Source organism: Rhinoraja longicauda, chromosome 10 (assembly GCF_053455715.1).
Source record: "Rhinoraja longicauda isolate Sanriku21f chromosome 10, sRhiLon1.1, whole genome shotgun sequence".
NCBI classification, from domain to species: Eukaryota; Metazoa; Chordata; class Chondrichthyes; order Rajiformes; family Arhynchobatidae; genus Rhinoraja; species Rhinoraja longicauda.
Genome location: NC_135962.1, coordinates 23,640,399 through 23,662,212, shown reverse-complemented (window position 1 = coordinate 23,662,212; position 21,814 = coordinate 23,640,399). Strand labels below are relative to the sequence as shown.

General features: G+C 40.8%; 1 protein-coding gene across 2 annotated transcripts in view; it reads right to left on the bottom strand.

Annotated features, from left to right (window-relative positions):
• dph6 (diphthamine biosynthesis 6) overlaps positions 1-21,814 on the bottom strand; it is a 208,677-nt gene that overhangs the window by 122,676 nt on the left and 64,187 nt on the right. For both annotated transcript variants that reach the window (XM_078406398.1, XM_078406399.1), the window contains 3 exons: positions 11,928-11,989; positions 7,459-7,553; positions 3,901-3,994 (listed from right to left, as the gene is read on the bottom strand). In XM_078406398.1, the coding sequence (XP_078262524.1) occupies positions 3,901-3,994; positions 7,459-7,553; positions 11,928-11,989 (251 nt within the window). The remainder of the gene's footprint in view (positions 1-3,900; positions 3,995-7,458; positions 7,554-11,927; positions 11,990-21,814) is intronic.

The following is a 21,814-nucleotide window of genomic DNA, read 5'->3' as shown; positions in this document are numbered from 1 at the left end:
TATCTTGGAGCATAGCCAGCTTTGCGACCTTCGCATGTTTACAATTTAGATTAGCTTAGTTTAGAGACACAGGCCCTTATGAAAACAGGCCCTTCGGCCCACTGAGTCTGCGCCGACCAGCGATCCCCCACACTAACACCATCCTACACATACTAGGAATGATTTACAAGGGGAATCAGTAGATGTTGTTTACCTAGATTTTTAGAAAGCCTTTGATAAGTTGCCACATGGGAGGCTGCTATGGAAGATAAGAGCCCATGGTATCAAAGGGCAGATACTGGCATGGATAATAGGCTGGCTGGATGGCAGAAGGCAAAAAGTGGGAATAAAGGGTTTTTTTCAGGTTGGCTGCCAGTGACCAGCAGAGTTCCGCAGGGCTCAGTGCTGGGGGCGCTGCTCTTCATGTTGTATATTAACGATTTGGATGAGGGGTTTGAAGGCTTTGAGGCCAAGTTTGCGGATGATACGAAAATAGGTGGAGGGGCAGGTAGTTAGAGAAAGCAGGGACTCTGCAGAAGGACTTGGATAGGTTGGATGAGTAGGCAGAGAAGTGGCAGATGGAATTTCGTGTGGCAAAGTGTGGAGTCATGCATTTTGGTTGTAGGAATAAAGACGTAGATTATTTTCTAAATGGGGAGAGAATCCAGAAATCGGAGGTGCAAAGGGATTTGGGAGTGCTGGTGCAGGATTCCCAAAATGTTAATCTGCAAGTTGAATCGGTTGTAAAGAAAATAAATGCAATGCTAGCAATTATTTTGAGAGGGCTTGTATACAAATACAGGGATGTAATGCTGTGGCTCTTTAAGGCGTTGGTCAGACCGCATTTGGAATATTGCAAGCAATTTTGGGCACCATATCTTAGGAAGGATGTGCTGGCTCTGGAGAGGGTCCAGAGGAGGTTTACAAGAATGATCCCAGGAATGAGTAGGTTAACCTATGATGAGCGTTTGACGGCACTGGGACTCTACTCGCTGGAGTTTCGAAGAATAAGGGGGGAACTCATTGAAATGTACAGAATAGTGAAAGGCTTGGATAGAGTGGATGTGGAGAGGATGATTCCACTAGTGGGAGAGTCTAGAACTAGAGATCATAGCCTCAGAATTAAAGGACGTTCTTTTAGGAAGGAGATGAGGAGGAATTTCTTTAGTCAGAGGGTGGTGAATCTGTCGAATGCTTTGCTACAGAAGGCTGAGGAGGCAAAGTCAATGGATATATTTAAGGCAGAGATAGATAGATTCTTGATTTGTACGGGTGTCAGAGGTTATGGGGAGAAGGCAAGAGAATAGAGTTAGGGGGGAGAGATAGATCAGCCATGTTTGAATGGCGGAGTAGACTTGATGGGCCAAATGGCCGAATTCTGCTCCTATCTCTTATGATCTTATGATCTACAAGATTACCGAGACCAATTAACCTACAAAACTGTACATCTTTGGAATGTGGGAGGAAACTGGAGCACCCGGAAAAAACCCACGCATGTCCGAGGGAGAACTTGCAAATTCTGTACAGACAGCACCAGTAGTGAGGATCGAACCTCGGTGTCCAGCGGTGCGAGGCAGCAACTCTACCATTGCGCCACCGTGCTACCCAATATTGTTAAATTGTTCAATTCTGTTTCCAATGTAACATGCTGGAAAGTTTGAAAAGCTAAGTTCCAAAATCTTTGGGATGTAAAAATTATTTATAAGTGAATATGGAATATAAATTACAAAGTTGATTTTTGGACACAATTTTGGAATCGTGCTGCCAGCTAGCTGCCATAAATTGTTCCTTTTGTCATTAAACCCTTTCCTTAACTTAATTTCCTGTGAGACTATGTGACACAATTGATAGTGTGCTAAAGGGCTATACATCTTCTCAAGTACTACACAGAAACGTCAGCTTAGATTTCGTGCTCAAGGTTCTCTGATGGCACTTGAACCATCCGACATACAGGCAAAAATACACCAACAAAATTGTGCTTAAAGCACACCCACTGCAAAATAATTCATGTTCTAAAAAAAGACACAAAATACCGGAGTAACTCAGTGGGCCAGGCAGCATCTCCAGAGAACATGGATAGGTGACGTTTCGGGTTGGGCCCTAATTTCAGGGGGAGCGGGAAGAAATATGGAAGAGAGAAGAGAGAAGGCCGGATAAAACATGGCCGACATCAGATGACCTCAGGAGACGGGGTTCCACGATAGGCAGATTGTTAGGCCTTGATCATATAGGCAGATCTGAAAGGCAGATTGAAGTCCAGAGATAGGAACAGGCATGAGGGATACATAGTTGCAAACTGAAGCTAGTTGGAGATGATGAATTTCTTTAATCAGAGGGTGATGAATCTGTGGAATTTATTGCCACAGATGGTCAAGTCTTAGGGTATTTTTAAAGCGCAGATTGACAGATTCTTGATTAGCAAGGGTGTCAAAGGTTATGGGGACAAAGATTATGGGGTTGAGAGAGAAAGATAGGTCACCCATGATCAGTGTGCTGAATGGCCTAATTCTGCTCCTGTGACTTATATGGAAGTGTTTGGGGGGAGAAAGTGGAGGGGGAATGGAGGTGTATGTAGAAGTTACCTAAAAATGTAAAATTCAATGTTCATACCATTAGGTTGTAAGCTACCCAAGTGGAATATGAGGTGCTGTTCCTCCAGTTTGCGTGTTGCCTCTCTCTAGCAAAGGATGAGGCCCAGGACTGAAAGGTCAGTGTGGAAATGGGAAGGGGAGTTAAAATGGTTAGCAGTTTTCTAACATGGTGTTACATTGTATCCATTAAGCTGCTTTAAGTTCTGAAAGCTAGTAGAGCAAGTGCTATTTAATGGATGCCTATAGTCTCTCCAGAAGTACACAGAGCTCTTAGCAAGTAAAAGATTCCAACAAAAAGCAAGATAATTACTCGGGGCACTTTGAGTATCTAAATTGAGAGATTTCTACTGAGCTATACATTTCAGAAAGAGACATATTAGAACGATGATCTCAGCACTACTAACTAGTTCCATTGGAATTTGGCATTCTACACACAGAGTAAAATGTTTACTTTATCCCAGCTCAAATTTCATCTCAGAAACATAGTGTACTCACTCAACTAACTTATTACAGCAATGATCCCACATTATGATGAGAAGGCACTTCTAGTGTCAGAAAATAACTGCAGATGCTGGTACAAATCGAAGGTATTTATTTCACAAAATGCTGGAGTAACTCAGCAGGTCTGGCAGCATCTCAGGAGAGAAGGAATGGGTGACGTTTAGGGTCGAGACCCTTCTTCAGACTGATGTCAGGGGGGCGGGACAAAGGAAGGATTTAGGTGGAGACAGGAAGATAGAGGGAGAACTGGGAAGGGGGAGGGGAAGAGAGGGACAGAGGAACTATCTAAAGTTGTAGAAGTCAATGTTCATACCGCTGGGCCGCAAGCTGCCCAAGCAAAATATGAGGTCCTGTTCCTCCAATTTCCGGTGGGCCTCGCTATGGCACTGGAGGAGGCCCATGGCAGAAAGGTCAGACTGGGAGTGGGAGGGGGAGTTGAAGTGTGCTCGGCCACCGGGAGATCAGGTTGGTTAAGGCGGACTGAGAAGACACTTCTCATATAGAAGGCAGTGGAGGAGGCCCATGGCAGAAAGGTCAGACTGGGAGTGGGAGGGGGAGTTGAAGTGTGCTCGGCCACCGGGAGATCAGGTTGGTTAAGGCGGACTGAGAAGACACTTCTCATATAGAAGGCACTTCTATATGCTCATGCAAGGGTTTTGCAACAGGCCAAAAATAACTGCTGCTTTATCAATCAAAACTCAGCCTAAAAGTACTTCTTAATGAAATAAAATCAAATTATTCCACACTTTGGTATCTTTTGGTGAAGTGCATCACATTTTAGCATGGGTACATGAATTCGACTTCACAGCAATAACACAGTGGTACTTACATGGGCTTTGTCCTCCAGATGCAACTTCAAAAAGCGAAGGTAACCCACGGGTGCAAAAGCATCTGCAGAATGCATGACTACATCTGAGGAATCCCTGTTTGCAAAGCACACCAGTAAAATCTCCAGAAAATATTACATTGATAACACAAATCTATTATATCTTGCTAATACTTTCTAAGATAGACAAGAAAGTGCTGGAGTAACTCAGCAGATCAAGCAGTATGTCTGGAGAAAAAAGATGGGTGAAGTTTCGGGTCGGGACACTTCGTCAGTCTGAAGAAGGGTTCTGACCCGTATTGTCACCCATCCTTTTTCTCCAGAGATGCTGCCTGACCCGCTGAGTTACTCCTGCACTCTGTGTTTATCTTCGGTATAAACCAGCATCTGCAGTTCCTTTCTGCACACAAATACTTTCTGTAAAGTATTTAACATAAACAATGTAGTGAATAATAGTAATACTTTTTGCTGAGTATTTGTCAATTCTATTCCTCGTTAAACTGTTTTCTCTGTGTTTGAAATTCTTACTCCACTAGGTTCTGAATTTGGTTCACGAATTACAGAAATCCTGCAGAGTTATTCTTTAATATTGCATTTTGTAAAGTAGTTTTGAATGCATTCACTTGGAGAAGTAACATTGATTCATTTTCTCTTTTATAAAGCACATCTCCAGCTGAACAAAGGCAAAAGGCACTGTTTGCATCAAGATTCTCTATCACTCTAATTAAGCTGTCCATTTAGCGAAGGACACAATTAGTTCTGACAGTAATGGAAAAGGAGCAATTTGCTGCCTTTTTTTTAAAATGATTTTTAACATTTTAACATTTTATTCAGATTGCTTCTAGTTTTTTTTTTAATCCCTTTTCAGATTCTACATATTTTAGCCCTTATGACTTGCTTTTCATTACAATCAACATGAGGTGCACCAGAAAATTTCCATTATAAACAGCTACTGGGCCCTGCTTCTATTAGGTTGTTTTTAAATTTGCTTTCTCTTTATTTATTTTTTCTCGTTTTCCCTTTATCCTGTCAGAAATTTGAAAAGATAGTATGTGTAAGAAGGAAGTGCAGATGTTGGTTTACACTGAAGACAGATGCAAAATGCTGGAGTAACTCAGCGGGTCAGGCAGCATCTCTGGAGTAAAGGAATAGATGACATTACGTGTCGAGACTCTTCATTAGACTCTGACGAAGGGTCTCAAACCAAAACGTCACCTATTGCTCTTCTCCAGAGATGCTGCCTGACCCAAGGAGTTACTCCAACATTTTGCGTCTATATTTGGAAAGATAAAATTTCTGTTACAACCTCACCACCTCTGACTTAGAAGCATTGGCCTCAGTTCATCTGTCTTAATGCCTGCAAACTGATCATGCCAACAAACTGATTAGCTGGTGACCTCCACAGAGTCTACTCCGCATAGATTTCTTTATTCCATTTTTCCAACAAAAACCCTTAGCTGTTTCTGAAATCGCCCTCAAATCGCAGAATTTCTCACGAAAAATAAACTTTCAATGACCGCATCAATCATATATTAATTTGTGAGCTGGTTAATTCACATATTATTTTTTGTACCAGCATCTGCAGTTATTTTCTTATATTATTTTATGGGCTTCATCAGTCATAGTATTGAGAATAGAAGTCGGAAAGTCATGTTACAGTTGTACAGGACATTAGTGAGACCACATTTGGAGTATTGTGTTCATTTTCGGTCACCCTGTTATCGGCAAGTTGTTGTTGAACTGGATACTAACACACTCGGAACAATTTACAATTTTTTTACAGAAGCCAGTTAACCTACAAACCGATACGTTTTTGGAGTGTGTGAGGAAACTGGAGCACCCGGAGAAATCCCAGAGACACCCAAAGGGCGTCACGGTGGGGGTATCATCTAAAATCAGTACCCCGTTCCTGCGTTTTCCCCATATCCCTTGATTCCTTTAGCCCTAAGAGTTAAATCTAACCCTCTCTTGAAAACATCCGGTGAATTGGCCTCCACTGCCTTCTGTGGCAGAGAATTCCACAGATTCACAACTCTCTGGGTGAAGAAGTTTTTCCTCAGCTCAGTCCTAAATGGCCTACCCCTTATTCTTAACCTGTGACCCTTGGTTCTGGACTCCCCCAACATCGGGAACATTTTTCCTGCATCTAGCTTGTCCAATCCTTTAAGAATTTTATATGTTTCTATAAGATCCCCTCTCATCCTTCTAAATTTCAGTGAATACAAGTCCAGTCGACCCATTCTTTCATCATATGTCAGTTCCGCCATCCTGGGAATTAACCTGGTGAACCTACGCTGCACTCCCTCAATAGCAATAATGTCTTTCCTCAAATTAGGTGAAAGCTAAGATTCCCACCCGCGGTTGCTGGGCTGCCCTTTCCTTTCCCTGCTCATCAGGTTGTGTGCTTCGAATCATTGTCTAACCTGACTTAATATGCATCTTTACAGTTACTAGCAACAACACCAATCAAAGAGGCTTTTTTTGATAGTGAAGTTATATGCTGGGACTGCAAAATAATGCTCTGCCAAAATTGTGGTTATTTCAGGATGGAATAAAATAATTGCATTCTAAAATATTGCACATAAAGGAATTAATAAATGAACATCTTCTATGTACTAAAACTCTTGTTTGTTTGTTTGTTTGTTTGTTCCTGAACTACAGCCAAAACGGTACATGATAGCACAACACTTTTAGGCCCACCTTACTCACCATCGTCCCTTTGGTGCTAATGGAAGAAGTTTCATTGAAATTGGTGTTATATTTTTTTAAGTTATTCACATTTTAAAGTTTAAATCTATCTCCTAGGGAGGGTGGGAGGGGGAGAGGGATGGAGGGAGGGGGGAGGGAGGGAGAGTGAGAGGAGGGGGAGGAGGTGGGGATGAGGTGGGGATGAGGGGAGGAGGAGGGAGGGGGGACATGAGGGGGGTTGAGGGGAATGAGTGGGGGGGAGGGGGGAGGGGAAGGGGAAGGGAGGGGGAGGGGGGACAAGGGGGTTGAGGTAGGGTGAGGGAGGGAGGGAGGAAGGGGGTGTAGGAGGGGGATACGAGGGGGTTGAGGGGGATGGAGTGGAGGGAGGGGTAGGGGGAGGGGAGGTGGAGGGGAAGGGAGTGGAGAGAGGGGAGGGGAGGGGGAGGGGGGAGTGGAGGGAGGGGGGAGTGGGGGGAGAGGGGGGAGAGGGGAGAGGGGAGGGGGAGAGGATGTTGCACCAATGTTAGAGAGATTTGGGCCCAACGGGTCCACTTGGTCTAGTTGTCTGATACAATTATGAAATAGAAATCCTAGTAATATCACTGATGTACAGTATGAATAAGAATTGCACATGTTGAAGAACATTTGTAAACTTAGTAAGAGCAAATAAATTTTATAAAACATTATCGTTTTTTAAAATAAATGTTAACATTTGTGCCATTGCAATTATCGTCCATTTACACAAATTTTAATTTTTTGAAAAAATAGCTCTCAAAACAGTGACAAATCAGTCAACAAGTATTGTTGTTCCAAGTATGGGAAAATGCACAAATATATTGAGGCAGATATTCAACCGAGAAAACAGTAACTCACACGACAATTCGCTTCCTGAATAAAGGACAATCCAAAGTAAAGGTTTCATACTCTCCACCTTCTCCACACACATGAACTCCGTAATCTTGAGAAATCTGCAGTCACAGACACATTTAATTGTGACTAAAAGCTCCACAGTATAGGAAAAAACAGTGCACTGATATTACTGATGTTATGTTGTGCCATGATGAAAGAGTGTTTCATTTCCGTGGTCCTTAATAATACATGTTTAAAACTGGAACTACCTTAATTTTGATGATCAGCATGTTTTCTTTTTACTTTTTTATTTAGTGCCCAAAGATGTTTCTTTAAATGCAAGGATCACTGGACTTCAATGGCATCACAGCATAATAAAACATCTTTCACCACATGCAGTCTTCAAAAATGCTATTAATTGTGAATATTTTAAAGAGTATGGCTTCAACATTAAACATGTCTTTGTTATCAAAATTCTCTATCATCTGGTCTAATCTTCTGGATTCCCCTCATAACATATGACAGCAGAGGTTGCACAGTCACTGGATTATCTTGAACAGAGGCGTGGAGGGATGAGATAGCTTCAGCATGTACTCTAACAGAGCTGGGTTTGAACCCAATATCAATCAGACTACTAAAATAGTAAGAAATCACAGGAAAACAGCAAACTGCAAGGGGTTGTTCTCATGCTCTTGGCATCAAAGGGCAAATATTTTCCATTTATTGTTATAAACATGCGATATGCAAGACAGCTTTGAAGATGCTTCTACCAGCAAATCCTAAGCGTTTTGATTCTGCAGCAAGCTATCAAGTTCAGTTGCAAGGTTCCTTTTTTCACTTTGGAAGGAAAATCCTTTCTTCGTTGGGAAAAATCTGAGGTTCACACGATAGGACTATTTCACTTCACTAGCACTACACTATTTCGACACATGGACATGCAGGGAATAGAGGTCATGTCCAGGGAGATGGGAACAATTTAACTTGGCATCATGTCCTGCACTGTGCTGTTCAATGTTCTATATGAGCTGTAAAAACAAGGAAGAAAAAAGCTGTCCTATTCCACGGAACCTCCCTGCAGCAGTCAACCTTTGTCTCTTAAGAACACAGTTGCTACTTTAACCACGGCTGGCCATTAAAATTGACGTAATCACTTCTATTGGCACTTATACTCTTTTAAACAATGGAACAAACAGCCTTTAGTACTTTTAGCTTGTAGTAACAAAAATATTGAAACAATCTTTATTTTTTTTAATTCTGCAGGATTTTTAACTTTGTTGTTGCAAACCTTGAAACTTTCTAGTCTCTAATGCCCTTTCCCCCATTCACACAATTCTCTTTATAACACCATTTTCTACAACACGAGGTTTCTTACGAACGCAACTGTCAGGTTGTGGCAAAACCAGGTGGCAAAAAAAAAGGGATTTTGTAGAAATGTGCACTCTTCCTCTTAGAAAGATAGTGGCATCACTAAACTATGGACTGACCCAAACAAACAATTACCAAGGTTCATATTCCAACAGACAGTGCTTTTCATAGGTTATGGGAGTAGAATTTGGCCATACTGATTGACAGCAATCAAGAACCTGTAAATCTCAGCCTTAAAAATACCCATTGACGGCCTCCACAGCCTTCTATGGCAATGAATATCACAGATTCACCACCCTCTGACTAAAGAAATTCCTCCTTATCTCCTTTCTTAAAGTACCTTTTTGTGTCGGTACGGTCAGTACAACGTTGCAGCAGTTCGAGAAAAAGTAAATGCATTATTTTGTTTTCCAGCCAAATGATGCATGTTTAATAAAGATTGTACTGGCAATCTTTTTTCTACAAAATTATCACTGTCAAGAAGGAACCTAGCAGCTCCATGTCAGACCAGCAATCTCGGTAGATATAATCATCTTTCTGAAATGCTGTCTGCTTTATTTTTTCAACTCCCTCTACTCCCCTCTCCCATCCGACAAGAGGTGCAGACGTGTGAAAATGGACACCTCTAGATTCAGGAACAGTTTTTTCTCAGCTGTTATCAGGCAACTGAACCATCCTATCACCAACTAAAGTGCGGTTCTGACCTCATCTACCTCATTGGAGCCCCCGGACTATCTTGGGCTTTACTGGATGATACCTTGCACTAAACTTTATTCTCTATCTGTACACTGTAGATGGCTTGATTGCAATCATGTATCGTATTTTTGCTGACTGTACTGCATGCAATAAAAAGCTTTTCACCGTACGTCGGTACATGCAACAATAATAAACTAAACTAAACTTCAACTTGTAATCCTAAAGTTCCACGCCATGAGTTAACATACAGGGGAAAGTCAGTTTGGAAATTTCCGAAGCCAGGAGAGAGTTTTGAAACTAACACTGGAATGACGATGGTTTAACCTTATTAACATTCACAGAAAATTTAGATCTTCTATAACCAGGGTAAATTAAGTTCCTAACTTCACCAGTTGCATTCTTACTCTTTGATTGTAATTTCATAAATACAATGTAGGGTAAAACAGAGGGTGTGAACCCTTTAAGAGTCTTCATTACTGTAATCTGCCAGAAACCACTAATTTCCAAGTCATTCTAAATCTATGGCTCCATGCCAAACCTTCAGTTCTTTATGACAGGCAGCCATACAGCCTGTTCTTATGCAGAAAAAGACTAGAAAATCCATCTTCCAAACTTAACTGGCATCAGTCCACAGCAGGGAGTGAATGAAGTAAATTCTGGATTAATCCAGGAGTATTACAAAAAATATATTCAAGGACTGAGGGCACTGTACCAAAGGTGGATAATCAGACTTTTTTTTCTCACAAAAGGGATTTTAATGATTTGATATTGAGGCCTAATTAAAAAAACATATATATACTTTTGGAAGCCAAAACAAAATCCCAGCTGAAATTCATTTGAGACATTAGATTTTAGTTTTAAATATTTCTTAGACATTATCTATTCCAGCTTTCCAGTGGCCTGACTCATGAGGAACATTCAAGACTACAAGTCAGTATTTGGCAGGCTGCCTCTAGATTGTAATTCACGGCGGTGAGCTGTCAGCAGCATGTTCTACAGAGACACACACAACATTCAGATGAACTCAAGCAAGTTGACTTGACTGGAAGAGATCCCACAGAAGACTCGCATGGAATTCTTATTTAATCCAAAGCCATTTACTGATGTAAGTTTTCACAGATGGAAACAGTTTGTTTGCACAAACTGAATAATAGCTCCCTAACTACAATCAGTGAGAATAGGCAACACAGCATCCACCTCACACTGCCTCGGCAAGGCCACCAGCATAATTAAGGACGAGTCTCATCCCGGACACTCCCTCCTCTGCTCTCCCATCAGGCAAGAGGTACAGAAGTGTGAAAATGCACACCTCCAGACTCAGGGACAGTTTCTTCCCAGCTATTGTCAGGCAAATGTACCATCCTATCAACAACCAGAGAGCTCTACCTACCTCACTGGAGACCCTCGGACTATCTTTAATTGGACTTTACATTGCACTAAATGTTGTGCCTTTTATCATGTATCTGTCCACTTTGGATTGTTCGATTGTAATTGTGTATTGTCTTTCTGCTGACTGGTTAGCATGCAACCAAAGCTTTTCACTGTACCTCAGTAGACATGACCAAAAAACAAACTAAACTAAACCATAATTCTCAACACTGGTGCCCTGCAAGGATGCGTTCTCAGCCCTTTACTATACTTCCTATACACTCACAACTGTGCAGCCAAATTCTGCTCGATCTCCATATACACATTGGCAGATGACACCACTAGACTATTCTGGATTTGACTGGATCTCGAACAATGATGAGATGTTCAAGAAGGAGATCGAAAGCTGAAAACTAGCCGCAAGACAACAACCTCTCCCTCAATGTCGGCAAGGCGAAGTAGCTAGTCATTGACTTCAGGAAACGGAGTCGTGTACATGTCAACATCAATGATGCTGGAGATGGTTGAGAGCTTCAAACCCCTAGTTGTAAATATCAGCAACATTTTGGTCTGCACCAATCACATTGAGGTTCTGACCAAAAAAGCTGCTTATTGGGATGCATCACAGATTGGTTTGGCAACTGCTTTGCCCAAGACTGCAAGAAATTGCAGAGAGTTGCAGACGCAGCCCAGACTAGCCTTCCCACCACCGTCTCCATCTACACTTCACTCTTCCCCAGGAAAGCAGCCAAAAACCTTTTTAACCCATGTATTGGGTTCTCCCTTCTCCTGTCGGACAGTAGCTTGGCAATCAAATACCACCAGATTCAGGAACAGATTTTTCCCCTAATGATTGGTCCTCCCATAAACTAGGGTGCAGTCCCAATCTTGCAACCTACTTCATTATGAATCTTGGACTTATCTGTAACTGTAACGGTTTAGTGCTGTAACACTACATTCTGCACACAATCATAGGTTTTCTCTGTGTTTCAGTTCACAAGACAATAATAAACCAACACCGACTATCATCTCCCTTTTCTCCCAAAGTATGGAATCAAATTTACCTGTTTGAGATATGGTTCCATCTGATCCAACGTTTTCCCAAGATGCTTCTGTGGGTCAAGACCTGCCAATTAAAAGTATGTTTTAATGCTACATATTTTCAAAAGAACATTGTTAAATGCAGCTCAAGATCTCCCCAACAAAATTAACTATTATAAAAGGGCAGCAGCAAGAATTAATGAAATAAAACAAAATGGTCATCACCTTGATCATCAAAGGTAGACACAAAATGCTGGAGTAACTCAGCGGGTCAGGCAGCATCTCTGGAAAGAAGGAATGGGTGACATTTTGGGTCGAGACCCTTCTTCAGAGTGATGTCAGGGGAGGGGGCGGGACAAAGATAGGATGTAGTCGGGGACAGGAAGACTAGTGGGAGAACTGGGAAGGGGAAGGGGATAGAGAAAGCAGGGATTATCTGACAGATCAGTCTGAAGAAGGGTCTCGACCTGAAACGACACCCATTCCTTCTCTCCAGAGATGCTGCCTGACCCGCAAAGTTACTCCAGCATTTTGTGTCTACCTTCGATTTAAACCAGCGTATGCAGTTTTTTTTCCTACACACCTTGATCATTAATCTCAATCAACCTCAGCAGATAAATAACTCACAGGACGGCACTGTGGTGCAGTGGAAGAATTGCTATCTTACAGTGTCAAAGACCCAGATTCAATCCTGACCACTTGATCCGGGTGCTGTCTGTACGGAGTTTGCACGTTTTCCATGTGACCACGTGGGTTTTCACTGGATGCTCCGGTTTCCTCCTACATTCCAAAGACGTGCAGGTTTGTAGGTTAATTGGCTTCTGTAAATTGTTTCTAGTGTGCAGGGTAGAACTAGTGTATGGTGATTGTTGGTTGGCGCAGACTATGCGGGCCAAAGGGCTTGTTGCCACACTGTTTCAACTAAACTAATACGAAAACAAACAATACAAAAGATTTTTAAAAGCTAAAGGCACATGGTAAGTTTAAAATAATATTCTGGCAAGGGTTAATTCAAAAAACACTTGTTGATAAGTGATGAAAACTATTGTCCAATTTAAAAAAGATCTCAAAAAGCCCATATGAAATAGAAGTAAAATAAACAAATGGCTCTTTGAACCTGTTCTGTTGCTCAATAAAATCAGGATTATTCATATAAAAGGCCTGAACTCCATTTACCTACCCGTTTCCCATTATCCCCACTTCCCTTGCAATATCGGACAGATATCTCAGCCTAGAATGGACAGCTCTCAGGGGCGGGAATTCCAAAACATGAATCAGGTTTTCTTTTAATACTTTTCTTCAATATACATTTCCCACCAAAGTTTCACTTCTTCTGTACCACCAGTTCAAATTCACTATAAAACCTGGCATTCTCCTCACAGTTTCAGTCTGCAATCCATAAACATTTCATTGACACCGCTCTCGTCTGAGCTCAGCACTGATCTTCTGACAGTGAGTGAGTTGGCATCCTCAGAAACTGTGAGGACCACAGCCTCGTAGATATTGTGTAGAAAGGAACCGCAGATGCTGGTTTATACTGAATATAGACACAAAGTGCTGGAGTATCTCAGCGGGTCAGACAACAACTCTGGTGAAAAAGGATGGGTGTTGTTTCAGGTCGCGACCCTTCTCAGATATTAAATATTGCTGTTAACTTTAATTTTGGAATGCTGGCTCCTTGGTATTGAAAAAGGGGATGCATAAAACGTGCTTGAGTTTCACACTGAAATCACTATGCATGGTATCAATTTTTAGGGGTTCCCAAAATGTTGCAGTATTTTTGGTCAACTTCAATGAACTCGCCATTTTTCAAGGCACTACTAAAAATAGAACGCATATTGACTCTCATCCACACTCAATTTTTCTACTGTGATTCACATTATTTTAACAAGACATTTCTGTACCTTCTGGAAGTTAAATCATGTTTCTGTTGAGCAATCCAGAAGTTATCACTGAAAAGAACAAAGCCTAACTTGTCACTACCATGAATAGAAACGATCTGCTTCCTTAATGCTCTGGTCTGTAAAAGACATCAAGCTCCATTTTACTTGACTATATTTTAAAAATGTGCTGACTGGCTTAATTCACTCTTTGTTCAGCTACAGAATTTGAACAGGGGTTTTTCCTCAGTGCTTTAGGCTTAAGCATAAAAAGTCAGGTTTCTCATGGCTGGTCAGTATCCAGTAACTTGTGCCGCAAAGAATATACTTGTGGTTGGCAAGTAAGAACAGGCTGACTAATTTATCCTGTGATTGGAAAATGCATCACCCATAATCAAGCGTTTTACTTCACTGCAGATCATCTGTCTGATGTGCCGTTCTATAAAGTGACGGGGCAGTATTGCAGAGATACAGTTGAATTTAGTTTATTGTCACGTATACCGAGGTACAGTGAAAAGCTTTTGTTGTGAGCTATCCAGTCAGTGGAAAGACAATACATTACAATCGAGCACCGTAGGGCATAGTGCACAGTGCACCGAGACCTGATGAAAGGAATAACATTTAGTGCAAGATAAACCCAGTAAAGTCCGAACAAAAATAGTCCGAGGGTCTCCAATGAGGAGGATGGTAGTTCAGGACTCCTCTCTAGTTGTTGATAGGATGGTTCAGTTGCCTGATAAAAGCTGGGAATAAACTGTCCCTGAATCAGGAGGTGTGCGTTTACACACATTGTAAACCATACATAAGGGGTAAAATAAACAGAATACTGCACTCACTTAACTTTTCATTTAATTGTCCTTTTTGTAACACAAAGAACAAAACACACTGCTCATCCTACCTAAATCAACTTTACAGAATAGCAAAGATAGACACAGAAATCTGGAGTAACTCAGCGGGTCAGGCAGCATCTCTGGAGAGAAGGAATGGGTGATGTTTAGGGGCGAGACCCTTCTTCAGACTAGTGTCAGGGGAAAGGGAAACGAGAGATTTAGACGGTGATGTAGAGAGATATAGAACAAATGAATGAAAGATATGCAAAAATATACCGATGATAAAAGAAACAGGCCATTGTTAGCTGTCACCGAGCAAACAGTTTCCCTCTCCCCTGACACTAATCTGAAGAAGGGTCTCGACCCAAAACGTCACCCATTCCTTCTCTCCAGAGATGCTGCCTGTCCCACTGAGTTACTCCAACATTTTGTGCTTATTTACAGTAGAGCAAATTCTTCAGTCTAATTGGTTCATGCCACTGGAATGAGATTTGTTTCCCTAATTGATTATTTCCAGATCACTGTCTTTGTTTCAGATCAAGAGGATGTTCCCTCCCATGATACACAATAAAACTATTTCATCTTTACACATTTTGGCATCATGATAATGTAATCGCGGGCAGATGGGACGAGTGTAGATTGGGCACCTTGGTCGGCATGGGTAAGCTGGGCTGAAGGGCCTGTTTCCGTGCTGCATGACTCTATGACTCTATGTCAACATTAAACATTAAAACATCATGATAATGTAATGTACAATGCAAATATTTTTTTAATGAATGCACTGCCCTGGGATTGTGATTTTACCTTGAATCCCTGTTTCCAGAAAGCATGAGTTTAACTTTAAAGCACTATCTTAATATATAAACTAAAGATAAACCCAAAGCCAAACTGTCAAAAATCTCGTGAGTCACTCATGACTAATTCACCTCCCAACTCTCTAAGTAGAAAGAACGGCCATTTGAGTAATGTATTAGGAGGATGAATGATGGACGTGAAGCTACCACTTAGGGAAAGGCACCCCAGGAACAAGCCCTGCGTGCAAGAGGAGGGAGAAAATTGGTCATTTAATTTTGAAAGGCATATTGGCAGCTGCCCATGAAGTGAAGGCGTAGAGAAGGAAAGAACGTTTACTGGTGGAAAATGACATTGATACTTAAATCACTGCCCACCTCCAATCTTATATTCTTCTCTGCGACACATAATAAAAGGCATGGAAATATATTGCACATATTTTAATTATCTAAATTAATATCAATAAAATTGCGGAAGCTGCTAATATGAAATATACATATAAATTGCTGGATTTTTTTCCTCATTTCAATAGCACAACTTGATCTGCAATTCATGTGTTACAGCACAGCTGTAGCACGTAACAATCTCTTATGCCTCTCATTAATCCATCTGACTTGTTTTCAACCTTTGTTCTATCCATTCCTCCCTTTGCCTCCTCTACGACTTATGTCTTTCTAATGCGGCTTTATAACCTGAAATATTCATTTTCTTTCTCTTTTCGCAGATGCTGCCTGACCCGTTGAGTGTTTCCAGCACATTTTAGTTCTATTGTAATTATCTACACAATGTTATTTTACAACTTTTTCATAGTCCCAATAGCAAACCGATGAAATCTCATTAGGGACTTCAGAATCTTTTCAGATAGATCTTGCTACAATTATCCGATTATATCAAATCGACAACAGGATTAGCACTTGTGTTCACATCCATTCTTTCAAGCACCAACGAGGAGAACCAAGAAAAGTAAAGGCAGTGTCACTCAGGTATATGTTACGTCTTTTTAGATTTCTTGTCATGAAAAATGCTCTTGTACACCAGAGGAGGCCAAGACCAGTTTTGCCTTACCCCTGTTTAACTACAGAAAATGCAACACCACAAACTTGTTGGGATTAAATTCTATCTGCCAACATTCCACCCAACGGTGAATGTCAGTTCTTTAAATAAATTAATTCTGGAGCCAATTAAAGGAAATAATCAATTGGAAGGGGTGGTAAAGTGGCTTCAAAACTCTTCATTCGTTTGTTACTTAGCACCTCCACAATTAGCTTTGCCTGCAAAAAAATAAATATCAAGAAGATTTGGAAGCATATCTGGGAAAGAGATATTATTACACTAACTTCATCTTCTTTCCCCCTCCTCCTGGCACTGTACATCCAAAATCCTACTTCACACTGAACTGAAGTAATTTATGAGTAGCTGCCAACCTTGAAATGTTGCTTAATGATATGCAAAATCACAGTCAATATAATTGGAGTTTTGAAACTGGACATCGGTGTCACTAAATACAGTAGAATTGTGCAATTAAAATTAATTAAAGAACTCCATCGCGATAATTAAATGGCTGACCTTGACATCGACATCTACCCTATTCTTAACATTTATCAGTGACTTTAAAAACTCTTTTCGAGACAGAATCCATTGTAAATCAAAATTAATTTTGAGTCAGAGTCACACAGCATTAGCCCTCGGCCTAACTCATCTTAACCAACAAAGATGCCCCTTCTAAGGTGGTCCCATTTGCTTCCATTCAGCCTAGACGCTTCTAAACCTTCCCAAGTACCTATATGAATGTTTTTAAAATGTTGTTATTGTGCCTACCTTAACTATCTCCTTTGACAGCTCGTTCTATCTACCCACCACTCTCTGTGTGAAAAATTTAGCCCACAGGTTCTTATAAAATCTTTCCCTTCTCACCTTAAACCTATGCCCTCTGGTTCTCGATTCCCTAACCCTTGGAAAAAGACTCTGTGCATTCACCCTATCTATTCTATTCATGATTTTATACAACTCTTTGCAATCACCACTCAGCCTCCTGTGCTCCAAGGAATAAAGTCTAGCCTGAAAAATCCTTCTTGACCACCCTATCCACCTGTGATGCCACTTTCAAGGAACTATGAACCTTGCACACCTAAATCCCTTGTCTCTACAACATTCTACTGGGTCCTAACATTCAGTGTGAAAATCCTGCCCTGGGTTCACTTCCCAAAATGCAATATCTTACACTTACCTGAATTACATTCCATTTCCCATTCTTGGGCCCATTTGCCCAGCTGATCAGGATCCTGCTGTTATTAATGGCACCATCTTCACTGTCTACAAAATCATCTATTTTAATTACATCTGCAAAATTAATCATGCCGTTACATGCTCATCCAAATCGTTGATATGACAAACAGCATTGGACTCAGCACTGATCCCTAAAGCACACTAGTCACAGGCCTCCAGTCAAAAAACAATCTTCCACCAGCACCCTCTGCGTCCATCACTCTATATTGGGAACGTTAAAATCCCCGACTGTGATAACCGTATTAGTCTTTCAGTTGTCTGCAATCTCACGGTAGATTTGTTTCTCTAATTCCTGTCCACTATTTGGAGGCTTATAGTACAATCCCAACAAGGTGATCATAACCTTTTTTACTTCTGAGGTTCACCCAAAGAGACTCACTGGACAATCGTCCAGTAATGTAACCTCAGACTACTGCCGTGATGTTCTCTTTAATCAATAAAGCACCTCCACCCCCCCCCCACCCCCTCCTCTTTTAAACCTATGCCCTCTTTTGCCTGTAGCACATGTACCCTGCAACAATAGGCTGCCAGTCTTGTTATTCCCTTAGCCAGGTTTCTGTTCTGAAATACTATAATGTTCTCAGTTGCATGTACCTATCCACTTTATCCAATTTATGAAAGAAAATAGTGGTACAGTAATCTTTCACCATTTCAATTAGCTTTGTACATTTAGTTCAATTACGTGGAAGTTTGAGATTTAGCAATATATTCCACAGCCTTTTGTCTGAAGCAAGAGTGGATCAAAAAGGATGGCAGCATTCCCAAATATAATCTGCAAAGTTGCCATACTATTCAATTAAACATGTTTCCTATAAGTAATGGCTCTTTTCACTAGATTTACAAATGACTGATCAATGAGAGATAATGACGATGGACTTAATGAAGGAAAGAAAATAGCAAAATGAGAACATTCAAAAAGAGCAATCGTGTTAATTTATGAGATGCATTTTACTTATGTTGATAAAAACAGAGACATATTAAGGGAATAGGCCATTTAACACTTTAAGCCTGCCCTGTCATTCCTAATATTGGTATCGTGACAAGTTTCGTTTTACAAATATTCAATATTCAAAAATATTTTATTGATTTTTCCCAAGTTTATGTCTGAGCTTGAGCTCTCCTTTTCATTCCGTTTGTTCTGTGCAAGGAGGGACATGTTGAGTCAGACAGATGAAAGATGAGGAAAATCACAGATAGAACAAGTTAAAACAAATTGGAAAGGGATGAACAGGTTAGAGACCACCTGAGAAGCAAAATGGTCTGATGCCATAAAATAAAAACCTGCCATCAATGAATGAAATTGCTATTTGTAGAAATAATAAACTCAATCACGCTTGACCTCGTCCACTGTCTGTGTAGAATAGGAAAATTGCACTTCTGCTGAGTCTGTATTTTGTGAGAGATAGACACAAAGTGCGGAGTAACTCAGTGGGTTAGGCAGCATCACTGGAGGAAAAGGATGGGCGATGTTTTGGGAAAACATTGACCTTTATTTTGCTTCAATTGAATTCCTGGGTGTATAGATAAGGATTAATAACAGAGATCAGTGGAACTGCCTACTTATTTGCCAAGTTAGCAACATCTCAAGTCTAGTTATTCAGTTTGTGTGCATTAAAACTATTCTATTCTTCCTGCAGTTTAGCTTAGTTTTGAGGTACAGCGTGGAAACAGACTCTTCGGCCCACTGAGTCCGCGCTTCCCAGCGATCCCTGTACACTAACACTATCCTACTCACACACGAAGGACAATTTTACCAAGCCAATTAACCTACAAATCTGTCTGTCTTTGGAGTGTGGGAGGAAACCAGAGCTCCCGGGGAAAACCCACAGGGTCACAGGGAGAAAGTACAAACTTTGTCCAGACAGCACCCGTAGTCAGGATTGAAGCCAGGTGTCTGGCACTCTACCACTGTGCCACCCTACACATGTATACTAGATGGTATACTGACTCTTCGCATCAAAGCCTGTTTCCAGTAACTCAAACACTCAAGAGCAAAGGAGGCAGCAAAACTGGTTGACATTGCCCGGTTCATTACACGTATTGACCTCCCCACCATCAATGTAATCTACAAGAAGCGCTGCCTCAAAAGGCAGCTAATATCATCAAAGAACCACACCACCCCGGCCGGCCATGCTCTCATCTCGCTGTTATTATCAGGAAAAAGGTGCTTCCAGCTTCTTCCCATCAATATCAGGCTGTTGAACCACACCACACAACCCGAGTCACTGCCATATCCCACCAACTATCTACTCTGGACTTTGTTTAGGTTGCACAACATGCTTCAATTTTCACTATTATGGTCTGGTTACCTAGTGTTACTGATAAGATATTGTATTATTGATTATTGTTCATTTACAGTTTAGTTTAGTTATTTTATTGTCACGTGTACCAATGCGTGCTAACCAGTCAGCAGAAAGACAATACATGATTACAATTGATCCATTTACAGCGTATAGATGCATGATAAGGGAATAACGTTTAGTGCAAGATAAAGCCAACAAAGTCCGATGAAAGATAGTCCGAGGGTGTTGTTACGATAATGTGCCTTATAAACACCAGCAAGTAATAATTTTATTGTTCCACTCCCAGTGCATATGACATTGAAACACTCATGACTCATGGAGTGGATTTAGTTTAAGGTTTGTAGTTCATTTGTGAATGAGTATGAGTATGAGTACGTAATTTTCAACAGTTCAAGGGCTATGGACTCGTCCTTGATTATGCTGGTGGCTTTGCTGAAGCAGCGTGAAGTGTAGATGGAGTCAATGCAAGGGAGGTTGATTTGTGTGATGGTCTGTGCTGCGTCCACAATTCTCTGCATTTATGTGCTCAGTATCCTGCCATAAGCCAATTGTTTATAATCTAGCTTCTCCACAAGTTGAATCATTAAATAAAAATCTTCAAGCCTTGTACCTGTTTTGCCATTGTGCAATGGTGGTAGAAGATGGTCCAAGATTTCTTTTGCGTAATTGCTGGAACTCCAGACAGGTGAGAAACAAAATCAGATAATATCTAACTCTGTGCCTTAAGCCAAAAAAAAAAAAAAATCGCAATTTTCTATTTAATTACAATTCAGAACTATTTGGACTATTCAACAAAGCAGTCTTTGTCACCAACTCAGTCTGGTATTTTACAATGAGCTAGTCACAGACAACAGGTTTGTCTAGCTGAAGGGATGATTCAGGTCACGACCAATGCCATTCGTGCCTACTCTCTTTATATTAATAACTTTGACTTGAAGACTGCGACTTCAGAACAAAATTTTGCACTGAAGTACATTTTTTTTAAACTATCCAGTACCAGCACCATCATGTCAGAAAGCTTAAAATGCAAACTATAATTTGGACTTCAGTAATAAAGTATTTTATATTTGGAGAGTTTCAAAGCAATTATGAATTCAGGTAACATACAGAGCAATTGATGCATGACGCAAGTACTCAGCCAGAGATTTCTGCAATTGTTTGAATCACATTAATGGACATAGCTCAGATCTGTAATCCATCTTTCACCTTTATTTCCTCACGATTCTAACTTAATGTGAGAAACTCTGCTGTGAAATGGGTTGTAGCTCAGTTCTTTCCGCCACTAAAGTAACCTTCCGAAAAACATATTTGGAAAGCAGATTAGTGTGAATTGGTGTAGGGAGGATTCATACTGAGGTACAAAATTCCCTTTAGTCAGACCTTCATTTCCACATTTTCAGAGGCCCCAAAATGGTGCAGCAGAACGATGAATCAATTAGCACACAGAGGAACATAAATATGAGATCTGAGAGAAGTTAATGCACATTAAATCGGTGAATGATGCAAATGATGCAAACACAAAGGGATACAAGAATAGCATGGGGAATATTTAACTGCAAGTCACTGAGGAACCAATCAACCATTAAAGATTTTTTTATAATTTGGCAGATAGATTGGGGTAATAATTTCCAACCATAAAAAATATGCTTCCTGCAGATAACAGACCTGTAAAATGGAAGGAATTCATTGTTTAGTTTAGTTTAGTTTATATACAGCGTGGAAATAGGCCCTTCGGTCCACTGAGTCTGTGCCAACTAGCGATCCCCATACACTTATCCCCATACACTGTACCTTACAACTAGGGATCATTTATAGTTTT